Raw genomic sequence first — 13,878 nt, 5'->3', positions numbered from 1 at the left:
TCAGTTTAGAGATGAGGAAACAGATTCAGAGAATTCAAGGAAACTACTTCTCAAAACGTTGAAGTGGCAGCACTTAAAATTTAAATATAAGTTTATGGAACTCCAAAGCCCAATATGAATGTTGCTTTAGCCAAATTTTCCTGGAAGTGAGTCCAACATTTAACTGGAGTGGACTTCAAGACAGAGGTCATGATTAGAGTAAAGAAAGGTGCCAAAGCTCTGGCAGTGACAAATCAGCAAAAGAAAGTATATAAGGAAGGAAGGGAGCGAAGACAAGCTCCTTAAGAATCTTACCTTCTCAATCAATGGAAAAAAAAATCAAAGGGGTGCTTGCAGTAATAAATAAGGCACAGTTTATCAATAAAAAGTACAGTGAGGCTATATTAGAAAAAAATCTAAAAAAGAAGTATGCTTAAAGCTTGATTTTTAGTAAACTAAAGCTCAAGGTATAACTATTTGTATACTGATACATACATCTATATCACTCTTAAAATTAATCCATGTTAATGACCAAATACATCTTCATTGATTCATCTACTCTGAGAGTTTTCTATGTAAGAATGAGACACATGACAGGAATGCTATACTGATCAGGCAACACTGACCTCTTGTTTCCACAGCTTGAATGCATTTTCTCACAAAGTTGAACCCTGCTTCATTCAAATACACTGAAAATAAGAGAGAAATCGCATTAGGTGTTTATGCTGAACTCATATCCCCACTTCAGTTGGCTCTGTTCATTGACCCTTTATGTCTCAACAGTAGAGAGGTTACTGAGTTTTTCAAATATTTTGGTTAGAAGCTGACTTTTTATTTTGGGGTAGAAGTAGAGGAGGGAACTTCACCCTCACAGTTATTGTATCCACCTGCCAAGATCCTTCACAGAAAGTGTATTACAATGATCTGATCCACTTTTCCAAAAAATAGCATTACTCCTTTACTTCGTGTTATTTTTTTTTTCAAATGATAGGAGCAAATGCAATAAGAATAAACCCTTATTATGTATTGAAACTTGTAATATAAAGCCTTTTACATATCCTTTCCCATGATTCTCAAACTATTATCAGGTAGAGAAAAGGCTCTGCAGTCTCAAGATGATTCCCTGGGTTGGTGAAAACCTCCACTGCTCTCAGTTTTAAGCTCTAGAGTTAGGCTTCTAACTCGGGTCTGATTCTAAGCTCCATGCTCTATTTTTCATTTTGCTACCGTATTTAAAATAATTCAAAACATGCATTGTCAGTCACTAAACATCCCCAAAAGGTCCTAGGATTCTGAAATTGCAATTTTTGTTTTTTTGGCTAGATTTTCTTTGGATCAATTCTAATTTTTTAAAGGGTTTTGGGGCCAGATCAAATGAGATTCCTTGTTTAAAGAGAAAGCATTTATTTTAAAAATACCAACTAACACCCAAAGAGAAAACTGAAAAACTTTTGAACTATGATACAAATTTTCATCACATGTGGTAGAGACACGATTTTTAAAATATTCTCAAATCATAAATGAGAATTCAAACCAATAAAAATTTAAAACTAACTTCCATTTAAAGACAGTAGATTAAACATTCTTGTAACTCAAAATAGACCCCCAGACAAAAAATATATATCAAAAAAAAATGATAAAAATCAAGAAAGGGTAACAGCAACAAACTAAAAACTGAAAAAAATTCTAGGCACAGCAAGCCAATGGAGCTGAACTGATTGACAGAAAGGCCTGAATAACCTGTGCCTAACAATGGAACTAGAGGTACTACCACGAAGGGGTATTTATTGTGTGTTGTTAGGTGAAAAAAGTAATCGACAGGACAATAAGGCCTATTTTCTCAAAATCTAAAAATCTGAGGGTATATATGACTGTTTCTATTTTCCTAAGAAAAAACTCCACAAATATATATATGCAAACTATTGGTAAGGAGAAAGAGGGCAGCAGTTAGAAACTGTCGTTTTTAATTCACTAGGTATTTTGGGATTATTTGATATTTTAAAAAAATACATATATGTGTGTGTGTTTAGCACTCTAAAAAACAACTTCAAAACTCTAGAAATAAAAATGTCAAAACTAAAATATGTATTGCCATCAAGGGGAAGTAGCTCATTTATTTCTTTGTCCCCACTGTCCTAGGTCAAGAGAACAGAACTCAGTGAATACTTTCAGTGAACTCAACATACAAAAATGAATGGCCATGGCATCTCATTAGAGTACAGCTGATGACCTACCTACATAAGAGTGAAGCTTTTCTTGGACACCAAAGAGAGACTGCTTGCTTCCAATAACCCCAAACTGCCCAGCGTAACACTAAGCATTCAGATATTTTAAAGTACTTCTTGAATATAGGAAACAGGTAAGATGGAAAAGCGAGGAATCATTTAATTTTCAGTTTTAAGGACAACAAAAACTGAGACAAAAAATGTAACCCTAGGTAAAAACAAGACACTAGCACTTTTCTATCAATTAAAACTGCAAGTTCCTGACATTTAAAATGTTTGGTACTAGAGGTCACATTCTTCCGCTTTTCAATAAAAAGATGTATTAAGAGAAAAAGACAATCATTTTTTAAAAATTTCAACAGAACTTCCTTTCAACAAAAATATAATGAAGATAGTTGTGACATATAAAATAGAATTTCTCTCTTAAGCATTTTGAGAAAAATAAGTAATAACCAGGCTGTACCCCAAAGTATACTGGGATATTTGGCAGCAATATTCCAATCTTTTCTAATAAACTGATATCAAAAGCTTATCACGTAGAATAAAATCTTACTGAGAGTCAGTCTAACTGCAGGGTTATTCTATGGATGCTTCTGTTCTGACATATTCCATGGATCCTGTACTTAGCTCCCGTCATGTGAGTAAATACAACACTATCAATCAATTCAGAGATGTGGAAGAATATACTGTGTTGGCAAAAATAACCATGAATTTTTGTTTCCTTTGCCCATCCTTTGCTTTGACTGAAAGAGTAGTTTCATGGTGCAGAGATAGTGTCCAACTTTGTTTAAAGCCAGGAAAACCTAAGGCCAGTTCTCAGCTCTAGTATCACTGCTGTATGTCTGAGGTGGTGGACATGTACCTATTATTTTATAAACTCAAGTTCCTTCATTCATAAAATGAGCGAAGTAACAATACCTAAGTTAAACAGTTGTAGTAAGATGAAGACAAATGGAATGAAACACTGAAGAGTGCCTAACAATGGAACAAGAGGAATTCAATGCTAGGTTTTTTTCCCTATCTGCTCCTGTCTACACGTCACTGCTATATGAAGGAAAACATAAGAAGAAATTATAAAAGAAGCCAGTCATTAGTTTTAACTAGATGACAGGGGCAGTAGTTACTCTTTCACTTGTTAGCTCTGTTACTAGGCATGGTTTTGATCTCTCTGTGCCTCAGTTTCCTCTCCTACAAAATAAAGGTAATAGTTTCTTCCTCATAGTACTGTTTAAAGATGAAGTAAGTTAACATTTGCAAAGCTCCTAGAATAGCATATGCTTAGAATATAGTAAGTGCTTTAGAGTATTGGCTCTTATCATTACCATTACTGACTAGAGAAGAATGCAAATCTCTACATATGTAAACTTCGTGAATAAGGCATTCTTCCCACATGGCTAAAATTACTAGGGCTTGAGGGACAGTCAGACACAATATTGATTTTCAAAAAGGCATATATCACTTTGTCACTTATTTAATAAGTTGGATATTAAGAAATGTCCCCATGTGATCATTATACTTCAATAAATACAATGAAAAAACATATCCTCTCACTAGAGTTAAATAGACTATAGCAAACTGAAATTACTGTTTACCCATATCTGTTGTCCCTCCCTGCAAGAAGATTATATTTCTCAGCATCCTTGAAGCCAGACTTGGTCATGCGATACTCACTAACAATGAAATATGAACATAAGTGACACGTGTCTTTACCCAGTAGCCACTAAGAGCCAGTATGTGGCTTGTAATTTTCTTTTTCCCTTGTCACAGGATCAGCAATGATACAAAGGGAGGCTTCTCTACCAACTCAAGTTCCAGAGTGAAAACAACGTTGAGAGCCACCGCTGACCTATATGGACATGTACTATAAAGAAGAAATGAACCTTTATTGTCATCAGCCTCTGAGACTTGAGGATCGTCTATTACCAAGCATAACCTGGCCAGTTCTGATTTAATTGTATATAACTTAATTCACTGTGGCAAAACTCACTGAAATAAAGGCAACCCTACATAATGAACTTTTTTCCTCCCTTAACTAGAATATATCCCTTTTGACTACTGACTTGTCAATTCACATAACAAAGGCAGCAAAGTGCAGCAGTGGCAGGGCCTGTTGACGGTTGCTTTGCAAATAACCATCAACTATAGACAGTGCCTTCACTTTAGTACCCAGCGATTTCTGCTGAGGTCTGAAAAGAGGACAAGATGGCTCATATAGTTTGTCTTCCAAGGACTGTGGATGAGGTAGTCACAGGGATTGTCATTTCTGAGGGAAGTCAGGGGCAAACACATTCTGTAATGGAAAATGAGCAATTTTCCAAAGCCACAAAGGGGTTACTATACTTAAGGCATCAGTGCTCATGAGATTTCAACTAAAACGGGTCCTCTTAACCTCCAAAAAACAAACCATAAAACAAAAAATCACAAACACCTGAGAACTCTTCAGTGTTCAAATGTCGATGGAAAGGGTTATTACTAAATCAAATTGCACCATTGAAAGGGCTGATAATTAATGATAATTCTCCTTCAGTGGAGGACAAGGTACTCCTGTGGCAACAGCACAGAGAGGAGGATAAGTATCCTACACAGGAGAAATATGGATTGCTGGTTTGGGTTCAATGCTTGGCCCAGAGCAGGCAGCCAATACATGCTTATTGACTGATGGCTTGCTAGTTACTGGTTTGTACCAGGATTGCTCAAGTACCTTCTCCGATGGGTTCTATAAGGGTTAGAGTTTATCAGCTTACATGAGCTATATTTGTGAACACTCTCCCAGTTCCAAGCCCTACCCAAGCCCTGTATCTCCTCCATTTTAGAGAGAATCAGAGGGATACTCAGAATACAACTACTATCAAATTCTATAACATGAGAATTAGAATTCTATAACATTAATGATACTTGGCCTTCATGGGTGAGGGTAGAAGCAGAAGACCGACTAACTTAGTCAACTTAATATATTCAATCAAAAGTTCAGTTTAAACCTTTTTTTTTTCCCCTATGTAAACTGTTCAGGGATAAAGCTTTTATTGAAACCTACAAAAAGTTTCCATAAGGCAGTTTAGCAGCACAAAAGCTATTAATCTCAACAGAATTCAAACAGCCATGAGGAAAGGGAAAAGAATAGTCTTCCACAGAGCTAACAAAGCAAAAGTCCTTGTACCTTCAATTTACTAGCAATTCAAAACCTAGTATGTCCTTACAGATGTAATCTACTTGACCTTACAGTACATTCTCAGGGTTGTAGCAAACAAAGTAACAAAGCAACACTTGTCTTTACTTTTCAGTTCACTTTGCTGATCTCCTGTTTCAGATTAAAAGGTCCCTTATCACAGATAAATAATATCATGCTATGTGTTAACTGAAATAAATAAAAAATAAATGAGTACATTTATCAATGTTCATGACACCTGCTGGACCTTTTCTTTTCTCCTTAAGGATGGGCAGTTAACTCTCCACAGCCCTGGCCCAAATTGTTCTTTCATTCTGCTCTGCCCATGAAGAGCACTTGAGCTACGACAATCTTCCTGGGTCTCTGTGATAAAAAGAAAACTGTCAATGATCAAAGATTGGGGGATTATATGGTAAAGAAGGAGGATGATAACCTAGCCACATCTGAGAACTTCCAGAACTCTCTAAACCACAAATTGAAGCCCAAGAACATTTATAACAGATGGTAATTGCATAGAATGATAAGGAGCAAAAAAAGCTCATTGCTGTGGAGAATAGATACACAGGTACACTTGAGGAAAGTCACTGAAACATACAAGCAGAAGTTTAGAACTGTTGGGAAATTTCAAGATTATCTTCTGTTCCAATCCCTGCAATTTTGTATATAAGGACTGAATGTTAGGTGACTTTGTGATTACACATGTAAATACTGACTTTTATTAGTGGAAACATCAATGGAAAAGAACTTCCTTTTTCTTATTCACAGTACCTGGAGTAGAGTAAGTGCACAATGGAATATTGTTGAACTGACTGTATGAGAGAATGAGACCTAAGTGCCTTTTCTTTCACAATGCTCACTTTCTCCAGACCCAGGGTTGAAGGACCAGCTCAGAAGCCATCACACAAAACTCATATTTGAATGGGGACAAGGCTCAGGGCACCAATAGAGAATGTCAGAGAAAGAAAGCCTAGAAGAAATGTTAACTGCTTTTGCCTCTGTTAATGACTGGTCCCAAGATGGAGGTCTTGGGGCAGGAAAGGTATGTCATAAAATGTAATTTGTTCCTTTGAAAGATGTATTCAAATGGCAGAACTATGGAAAACATAAGGATGAGCTACTTTTCACAAAATGTCCCCCGTGGCATGGCTTGAGGACTAGTTTAGTGCTAATCTTAATTGAAATGCATGTCATTGAGGACTAGTTTAGTGCTAATCTTAATTGAATGGCACTTGTTTAATATCGATGACAGATATTACTACTAAAAAAATAAATTCATTCCCAAAGTCTTACAATTTCACTATATTGCAGTGTATTTTACAACGAGAAAAGTATTTGTAAATTCAATACCCTGTAATTGGTCAATATTTTGTTTTTTTATTTGATGTTTTTTCATAAAGGTGATTCAAGCTTTCCTTTCTGTTGAATTACACAAGTCTCATTTACGGCATCCATACTTTGAAAATGGTAAATTAAGAGTAACTATTAATACAAGGTAGGAAGACATTTGCATGCTAGTCTTATAAAGAATAGCATGAAACTACATTCACAGCATAATTTTATTCTTCATTCCATGGCATTTGTTCTCTGTAAATTCATACTATGGCCCTATTTTAGAACATTAGGTATTTCTTACACTGTTGCTTGTAGGATTTTCAGTGAAGGCACAAGATGTTATGATTGCTTCTAAATGGCTGGCATTCAAAATAAACTTTTACCTAAGTTTTATATTTTACCATCCTAAACTTCATTGTCTTCAACAGTTCAAAAACACTAACACATATTATGCAAAACTGAGTTTCCAAAGGAGAACAAGAGTATTTTAGAGTAAGTGGAAGCCATCTGAATTATGGAGGATATAAACGAGCACTCTTCAAAGTGGCCGGTGAATTAGGGCTGGTACTGGTTTCCGATACCAATTACAGGAGAAGTTACATACTAAAATTGAGCAATGCTACTTTTAGAGGAGTCAAATATCAACTAAAAAGAAATACAAGATCTCAAGAACAGGATGATGTACAAAAAAATATTTAGAGGGGCTGACAAAAAGAAAGATATAAACTGATTTAAACACTTAACACAATGAGCTCACATGACTTATTCAAGACCTAACAGGTATGAGAATTTCACAATCACTGAAACACAAATTTACCCAAAACAGGAGTTCGAGACCAACCTGGCCAACATGGTGAGGCCCCATCTCTACCAAAAACACAAAAAATCGGCTGGGTGCTGGGCGAGGTGGCATGTGCCTGTAATCCCAGCTACTTGGGAGGCTGAGGTAGGAGAATCACTTGAACCCAGGAGGCAGAGGTTGCAGTGAGCTGAGATCTTGCCACTACACTCAAGCCTGGGCAACAGAGTGAGGCTCCATCTCAAAAAAAAAAGGCCTCACTCAGGTGAATTAGTAATACCACAATGTCCACCCCAGAGCTGCTGGCAGCTAAGTTCTGGAAAGTGAGTCCAATCCTGTGCCTTTAAGCCAGGGTTTCCTTCATTGGTAACACCTGCCATAGTCTTGACTTTTCAATAGGGTAGTGATTCCGTTTGGGTGAGGAAATTTGAATCCCCATGTGTGTGACAACTAAAAATAAGTGTAATTTTCAATAAGTTTAGTTTATGCAAAAGTTGTAAGACCTTTCGAAATCACTATGCATATTTGTGTGTATTTATTTAGAATGTTTACAACACTTAATTTTAACATAGTACTTAATCCCTGCATTTATAAAGTGATTTATTAGATTTAAAAAGTTGCTAGGTGTTTAAAAGATTATATTTGTCAGGATCACAAATCTGTCTAGTTAGGGTGACTTTGAGAGAATAAAATTTACTATTTTGTCATCAGTTGATATGTCTAAAGAAATTTGACTGATTAAATGTACAAATGGGAGAATTCTGTTAGAATTATGAAAACAAAATAAAGTGAAAATGACTCAGTTTTAAAAGTTAGTGCAATTACAAATAAGATCTGTATATTGATTAAAAACAGGCTTCAAGTAAACATATGGCTTAAGATAAATCAAATATTAAAACTTAAAGCTTAAGATTCATAAATTTAAGCACTAAAGTAGAAGTTTGTAATATTTCTTCTATGACCAAAAATCTTCCCATGGGTAATAACAGCCTACTGGTACTAATGAGAAGAAGAAGACCAAATCCGTGCTCAGCACGTGTCTCAGGAAAGGCCTGTATTGACTACTATGGAGAAGAGACGGGTTCTGCCACAAGGAGCTCAGAGTACTGAGTAGGAAACTAATACACCATACAAAAAGCCAGAGTGTAAGAAATTATATAAACACATGCACTCTAGGACTGCTACTTTTCTGAAACATGCACCATTTTATAACTATAATTGAAGGCACAGTGATGTTTCCGGTGGCTGATACTGCAGGATACCTATTTCCAGAAGAATGATCCTGTACTGCATGAAGATGCAGACTCCCTCTCCATCATAAGTACATTAGTTTTGGTGGTGCATTTAATTAAGCATCAGTATATTCTGATCAACTTGACTATGCCACCATTCAGAAGCCCTACTCAATACTGTATATAGGTGCAATTGTTTTCCATTAAGGATTTGTCCTTGGGTAATTTGAATGGGAAAGGATTAATCTTATAGTGGATATCAACAATCAAACTAATGTTAGAAAACACATTTCACATTCTTCTCAAATGCAATGTATACAACAGATTACCTTTTAGGTAATTATTAAGTATGAACATTTAGTACATACACAACTCTTACCATTTGGTTAATGTATCTGTGATTAGATAAAAGTTGGCAATAAAGGATTTTATACTAATCACTTTCCTTGATTCCAGTAAGGAAGTAAATGTGAAAATAAAAACTGGAAACAATTTTTTAAAGTATTATTTAAAAATAATTTTAAAATTGTAAGTTATTTAAATTATTATTGAAAGATCTTTTACATCATGCATTTTCTTTTGATAATTTCTGAAGTTAATCACTAGAAAGCATTTAATTCAGATAAAATAATAGGCTTTTTATACATTCAATATTTATAACTTTCAAATGAGTGCTTTCCTAGTTTTTATTTATTTCATTCTAACTTATATTTCCATAGCAATCTAAATGTCAGGGTTGGTCAGGCGCAGTGGCTCACGCCTGTAATCCCAGCACTTTGGGAGAACAAGGTGGGAGGGTTACTTGAGGCCAATAGTTAGAGACCAGCCTGGACAACAAAATGAGACATCATCTGTATTAAAAAATAAAAATAAAATAAATAAGAAAAGTAAATGTCAGGGTTACTGAGTTTGTTTGAAAAATAAATTTAGAAGTCATAAGACAAAATCCATTGCATTACATGAAACTTGGAATTGCTCTGAAAGTTATACAAAATAACCCTAGCAACAAATACACAAATTAATTTTAAATATCAAATAAAATGACTATGTAAAGTACTTTTGGAAATACCCTAAACTAACCACAGAAAAAAGGTAGCAAGAGGTTGGCAGGTAATTAAAGAGGATTCAGAACATGATGAAAAACATATAAACTGTGTTTATAAAGAATGGCTACAAACTAATGATTTAGTAATAATATAGTAAAAACATCTTTTCCTACATATACCATGTGTAATGACAAGGTCCTTATATTTTACATTCTTAGTTACTATCCACTAAAACCAGCAAGAATTGTTTATGTCTTCAGTCTTATACCTGTAAGAAAACTGGAGCAGAGAAAATAAGACAAAGGAGCTCTCTACTGTCTTATATATTTATATTGATATAGATATATAAATATAGTATTTATATATAATTATATAATTTAGCTTGATTATTTATATATAATTATATATTATATATCATATATTTATTAACATAATTATACATAATAAAATATAATTACATCATATAATTATATATTATATATAATATATAAATAATTGAGCTAAATATCAACTTTCTCAAATCTCTATCAGAGATAAAGCAAGCCACGTAAATAAGTAAATAAACACCAAAGAAATAAAAATTAACTTTTGTTACTATAATACCAGTAGTTTGTGGTACATTGAGAAACATTTTAAATAAAAATTTCAAATTTGCTGTACCATGAGATCAATGGCGTTATACTATTTTCCCAGAATACTTACAATCATATAATGCTTCTGTGTTAAAAATGACTACATGATAAAATTTTAAATAACTATTAACATGACTTACTTTCTTCTTTCTTACTTATAATGGCAGGCAGAGTATAAATCTAAAAAACAAAGGATGTCCATCAGTTACTTCCAGTTAATGACCCAGCACAAAAGATTAGCAAGGTGATATCTGTACATTAATACACAAAAAGAGTGTCTTGATTTCAAGGTCCTACAACTCCTGGGTCCACAGCACCATCTGTGTACCATCAACCAACTTCCTTCCTGTGGTTCAGATACCCTCACTTCCCACTCCTTTCCATCCGTGACTGTGCTGCCCTGGACAAGGGTCTACCTCCATCTGACTTACGCATCTTATTCTCTGCCCCAGTATGATGCATAAAGTTCCGTTCTCAGGAAGTATCTCATAATGGACTTCGCCTGATTGCTCCTTCTTCCAATTTCCTGCTTAGCATGTTCTCAAATGTACACAATCCTAACTTGTACATTGTTGGGTTAACAAACTATTCCCTAAATTTGCTCTAAGTCAGGGCTTCTCAACTATTTCTGGTAAAGAGTGAATTTTCTTTTAAATCTATTATTAACATTTGTGTAAAAATATAATAAAATTGAAATAGAAAATAATAAAAAAATCAATGCAGAGTTCCAATTTTTCAATTAAATTTAACAGGCTTAAAATAACATAAGTGGCTACACGATTTTCTAAAGACTGAATCACCATTTCTGTACTGATCTTATTGTGGACTGGCAACACAGTTTGAGGGAGGGTTTCAAAGTCTGAGGACCACACTTTGTATGGCACTGTTGCTATACAGGTTCTTTGCCATCTAAAGAATGCTTCTCAAGTGACAGGATGGGGACTCTTATTTCCCCTCTGTGCTCACCCTCTACTGATCTAGTAACAGGTGACAGGATGGGGACTCTTATTTCCTCTGTGTGTTCACCCTCTACTGATCTAGTAACAGTGTTCTTTAAGAAAACAGACGGTGATGAATGATTCAGCCTCCTTTTTTATGTAAGCCTTCCTATTTTTTGTAAGTAGACTATCATACTAATTTCAAAATAACTATTAAAAATGGGGATATGCATGCAAGTGAAAATGTCAAGCCACAGGCAGTTTTATTAAGCTATACTCTTTTAAAATGGTTTTGATGAGAGAATCAGTTCTTACCCTGAACCTTGTTCATCACTCTAATCACATGCCTAGTACAGGCCTTGCAAAGACGGGGCATGAGATAATTATTAACGGAATAAGATAACCTAATGGGTGCACCCAAGGTGATGAGTGTAAGTAATTTTTTAAGAAGTAATTTTAGGGTTTTAAATTAGTCCCAAAAGCCCCCTTATAAAGTAAGTCAGAAAGGTAGAGTTATGTGCCATGAGTGAGACTAGGAAAGCAGTAAAAGTCTCTACTCCCCTGATTTCGTTTTTTAATATTTTCAGTTATACTACAGGCAAAACATTGTATATTATGAAAAGCATTTCCATACATTATAATTATTAGGACAATAAAACCTAAATTATAGAATGTATCATAGTCTTACCGGTTCCTTGCCATCCATGGCTTCAAGCCAGAGTTTCCTATTAGCTTCTGAGAAGGCCTGTAACGTGATGATCCCATGCCTATTAAAAACAAATATTTTATATATTTACACATTTATTACTTTTAAAATCCTCGGTTAGCTAAAAAGATGAAATTTGAAGAAAAAAAGAGAAATGAAGAGAGAGGAGAAAAACATAGGAACTTTCTTTAAAAAGAAAAAGATTGAAGTATAATACTTTCAGAAAAATCACTGGGCATGCAAAAAAATGTTTTTAATTCTAATGATCACAGGTGGTAAAACCATTAAGTGTTTTTGGTATAGGACAGTCTGAAGGAGACTAGTTTGAAACTATTTCCCTTGAAATGATCAAAGAGGATGAGAAAGTCACATTCTTCAAAGCCATCTATGAATTCCACAATATGAGAACTCGACCCTGATGTGGTGCAGTCTAGTCACTAAAAACAATTACAATGAATATGTAACAATGTGGAAAGCCTCATACCATAACTAGGTAATATTTAAAAAGACACTAAAACCACAGCATTTCTCTATACCATGATGACAATATTGAATTCATTTAAAAATAATTCTCTTGCATGCAGTCATTCTGAAATAGTTACTTGAGGATATACTTAAAGAAAGAAACAAAAAGTAGGGGGAGGAAGGGAGTAAACTAGCATATGGAGGAAAAGATATAAAATATAAAAAAGGAATTTACTTAAACAGAAAATTGAGGGATCTGTGAAGAGGAACATTGAGATGAAAATTTTATTATAAATATTTTATAATTAAAAACCTGGAACGACAAATAATAACCTACATCTCTTCTGCAAATGAGAACACAGATCATGAGAATCCTGAATATATATCAAGATAATCTGATGTTGGAGAATTTTAGCCAGTGTAGTAATACCAACAATAAAATACTGAAAATCAGTATTTGTTGGATATTTACTATGTGACAGGCACTGTGTTATGTTTCCTTAATTCTCTCATTTAATCCTGAAAACAATCCTTTGAGGTGGGTACTTATTATCCTTAATTTACAGATGAAAAAACCTAATTACAGAGTTTAATAAAGTGCTCCAAGGTTATATAACTGGAATATGTTAAGAGAAAGCACTAACATGTTGGTATTTGTCTACATAGAAAATCCAAAAGTCTCTACACAAAACTATTAAAACTAAAAAAGAGTTCAGCAAGTAGGTCAGATAAGAGATTGATACATAAATAAACGAATAGCCTCTCTATGCAGTAATCTTAACCATTTAGGAAAACAAAATTCAACTCATAAAAAAGAATCCTATTCAAAATAACAATAAAAAAAAGGTACCCAAAAGTAAATTTGAAAAAAGATATGTAAAATATTCAAAAAGAGGTTTATTCCGCACCCATTGAAAACTTCACTGCAACTCCAGTCAAAATCCCAAAAGATACTTTGAGAAACAAGAGGAAACTTAATAAGTGGATCTTAAAAATCATAAGAACACAGGGCAAAAGAGTCAACATCGTTTAAAGCAGCCTAGGAATAGGGTCATTGCCATACTAGATACAGGCATACCTTGATGTATTTCTCTTTGCTTGATTGAGCTTTGCAGATACTGCTATTTAACAAATTGATGGTTTGTTTGTGTCAACTCTATGTTGTGCATGTCTATCAGCACCATTTTTCCAACAGCATTTGCTCACATCATGTCTCTGTACCACATTTTGGTGATTCTCGCAATATTTGGAATTTTTCATTGTTATTACATCTAGCATGTGATATATGAACAGTGATCTTTGGTATTACTATTGTCATTGTTTTGGGGTGCCATTAACCATGGCATAAGATGGCAAAC

The 13,878-nt window shown here is 34.4% G+C and overlaps 1 protein-coding gene across 1 annotated transcript in view; it reads right to left on the bottom strand.

The window, feature by feature from the left end:
• Positions 1-13,878, bottom strand: part of ARHGAP42 (Rho GTPase activating protein 42) — a 309,795-nt gene that overhangs the window by 35,257 nt on the left and 260,660 nt on the right. The window contains exons 11-13 of the mRNA XM_025358156.1: positions 12,038-12,116; positions 10,552-10,591; positions 606-668 (exon numbers count right to left, since the gene is read on the bottom strand). Coding sequence (XP_025213941.1) covers positions 606-668; positions 10,552-10,591; positions 12,038-12,116 — 182 coding nt within the window. The remainder of the gene's footprint in view (positions 1-605; positions 669-10,551; positions 10,592-12,037; positions 12,117-13,878) is intronic.

This window comes from Theropithecus gelada, chromosome 14 (genome assembly GCF_003255815.1).
Source record: "Theropithecus gelada isolate Dixy chromosome 14, Tgel_1.0, whole genome shotgun sequence".
In the NCBI taxonomy this organism is placed as follows: Eukaryota; Metazoa; Chordata; class Mammalia; order Primates; family Cercopithecidae; genus Theropithecus; species Theropithecus gelada.
Note: the sequence above shows the minus strand (reverse complement) of the source record. Positions and strands in the feature narration are given on the sequence as shown.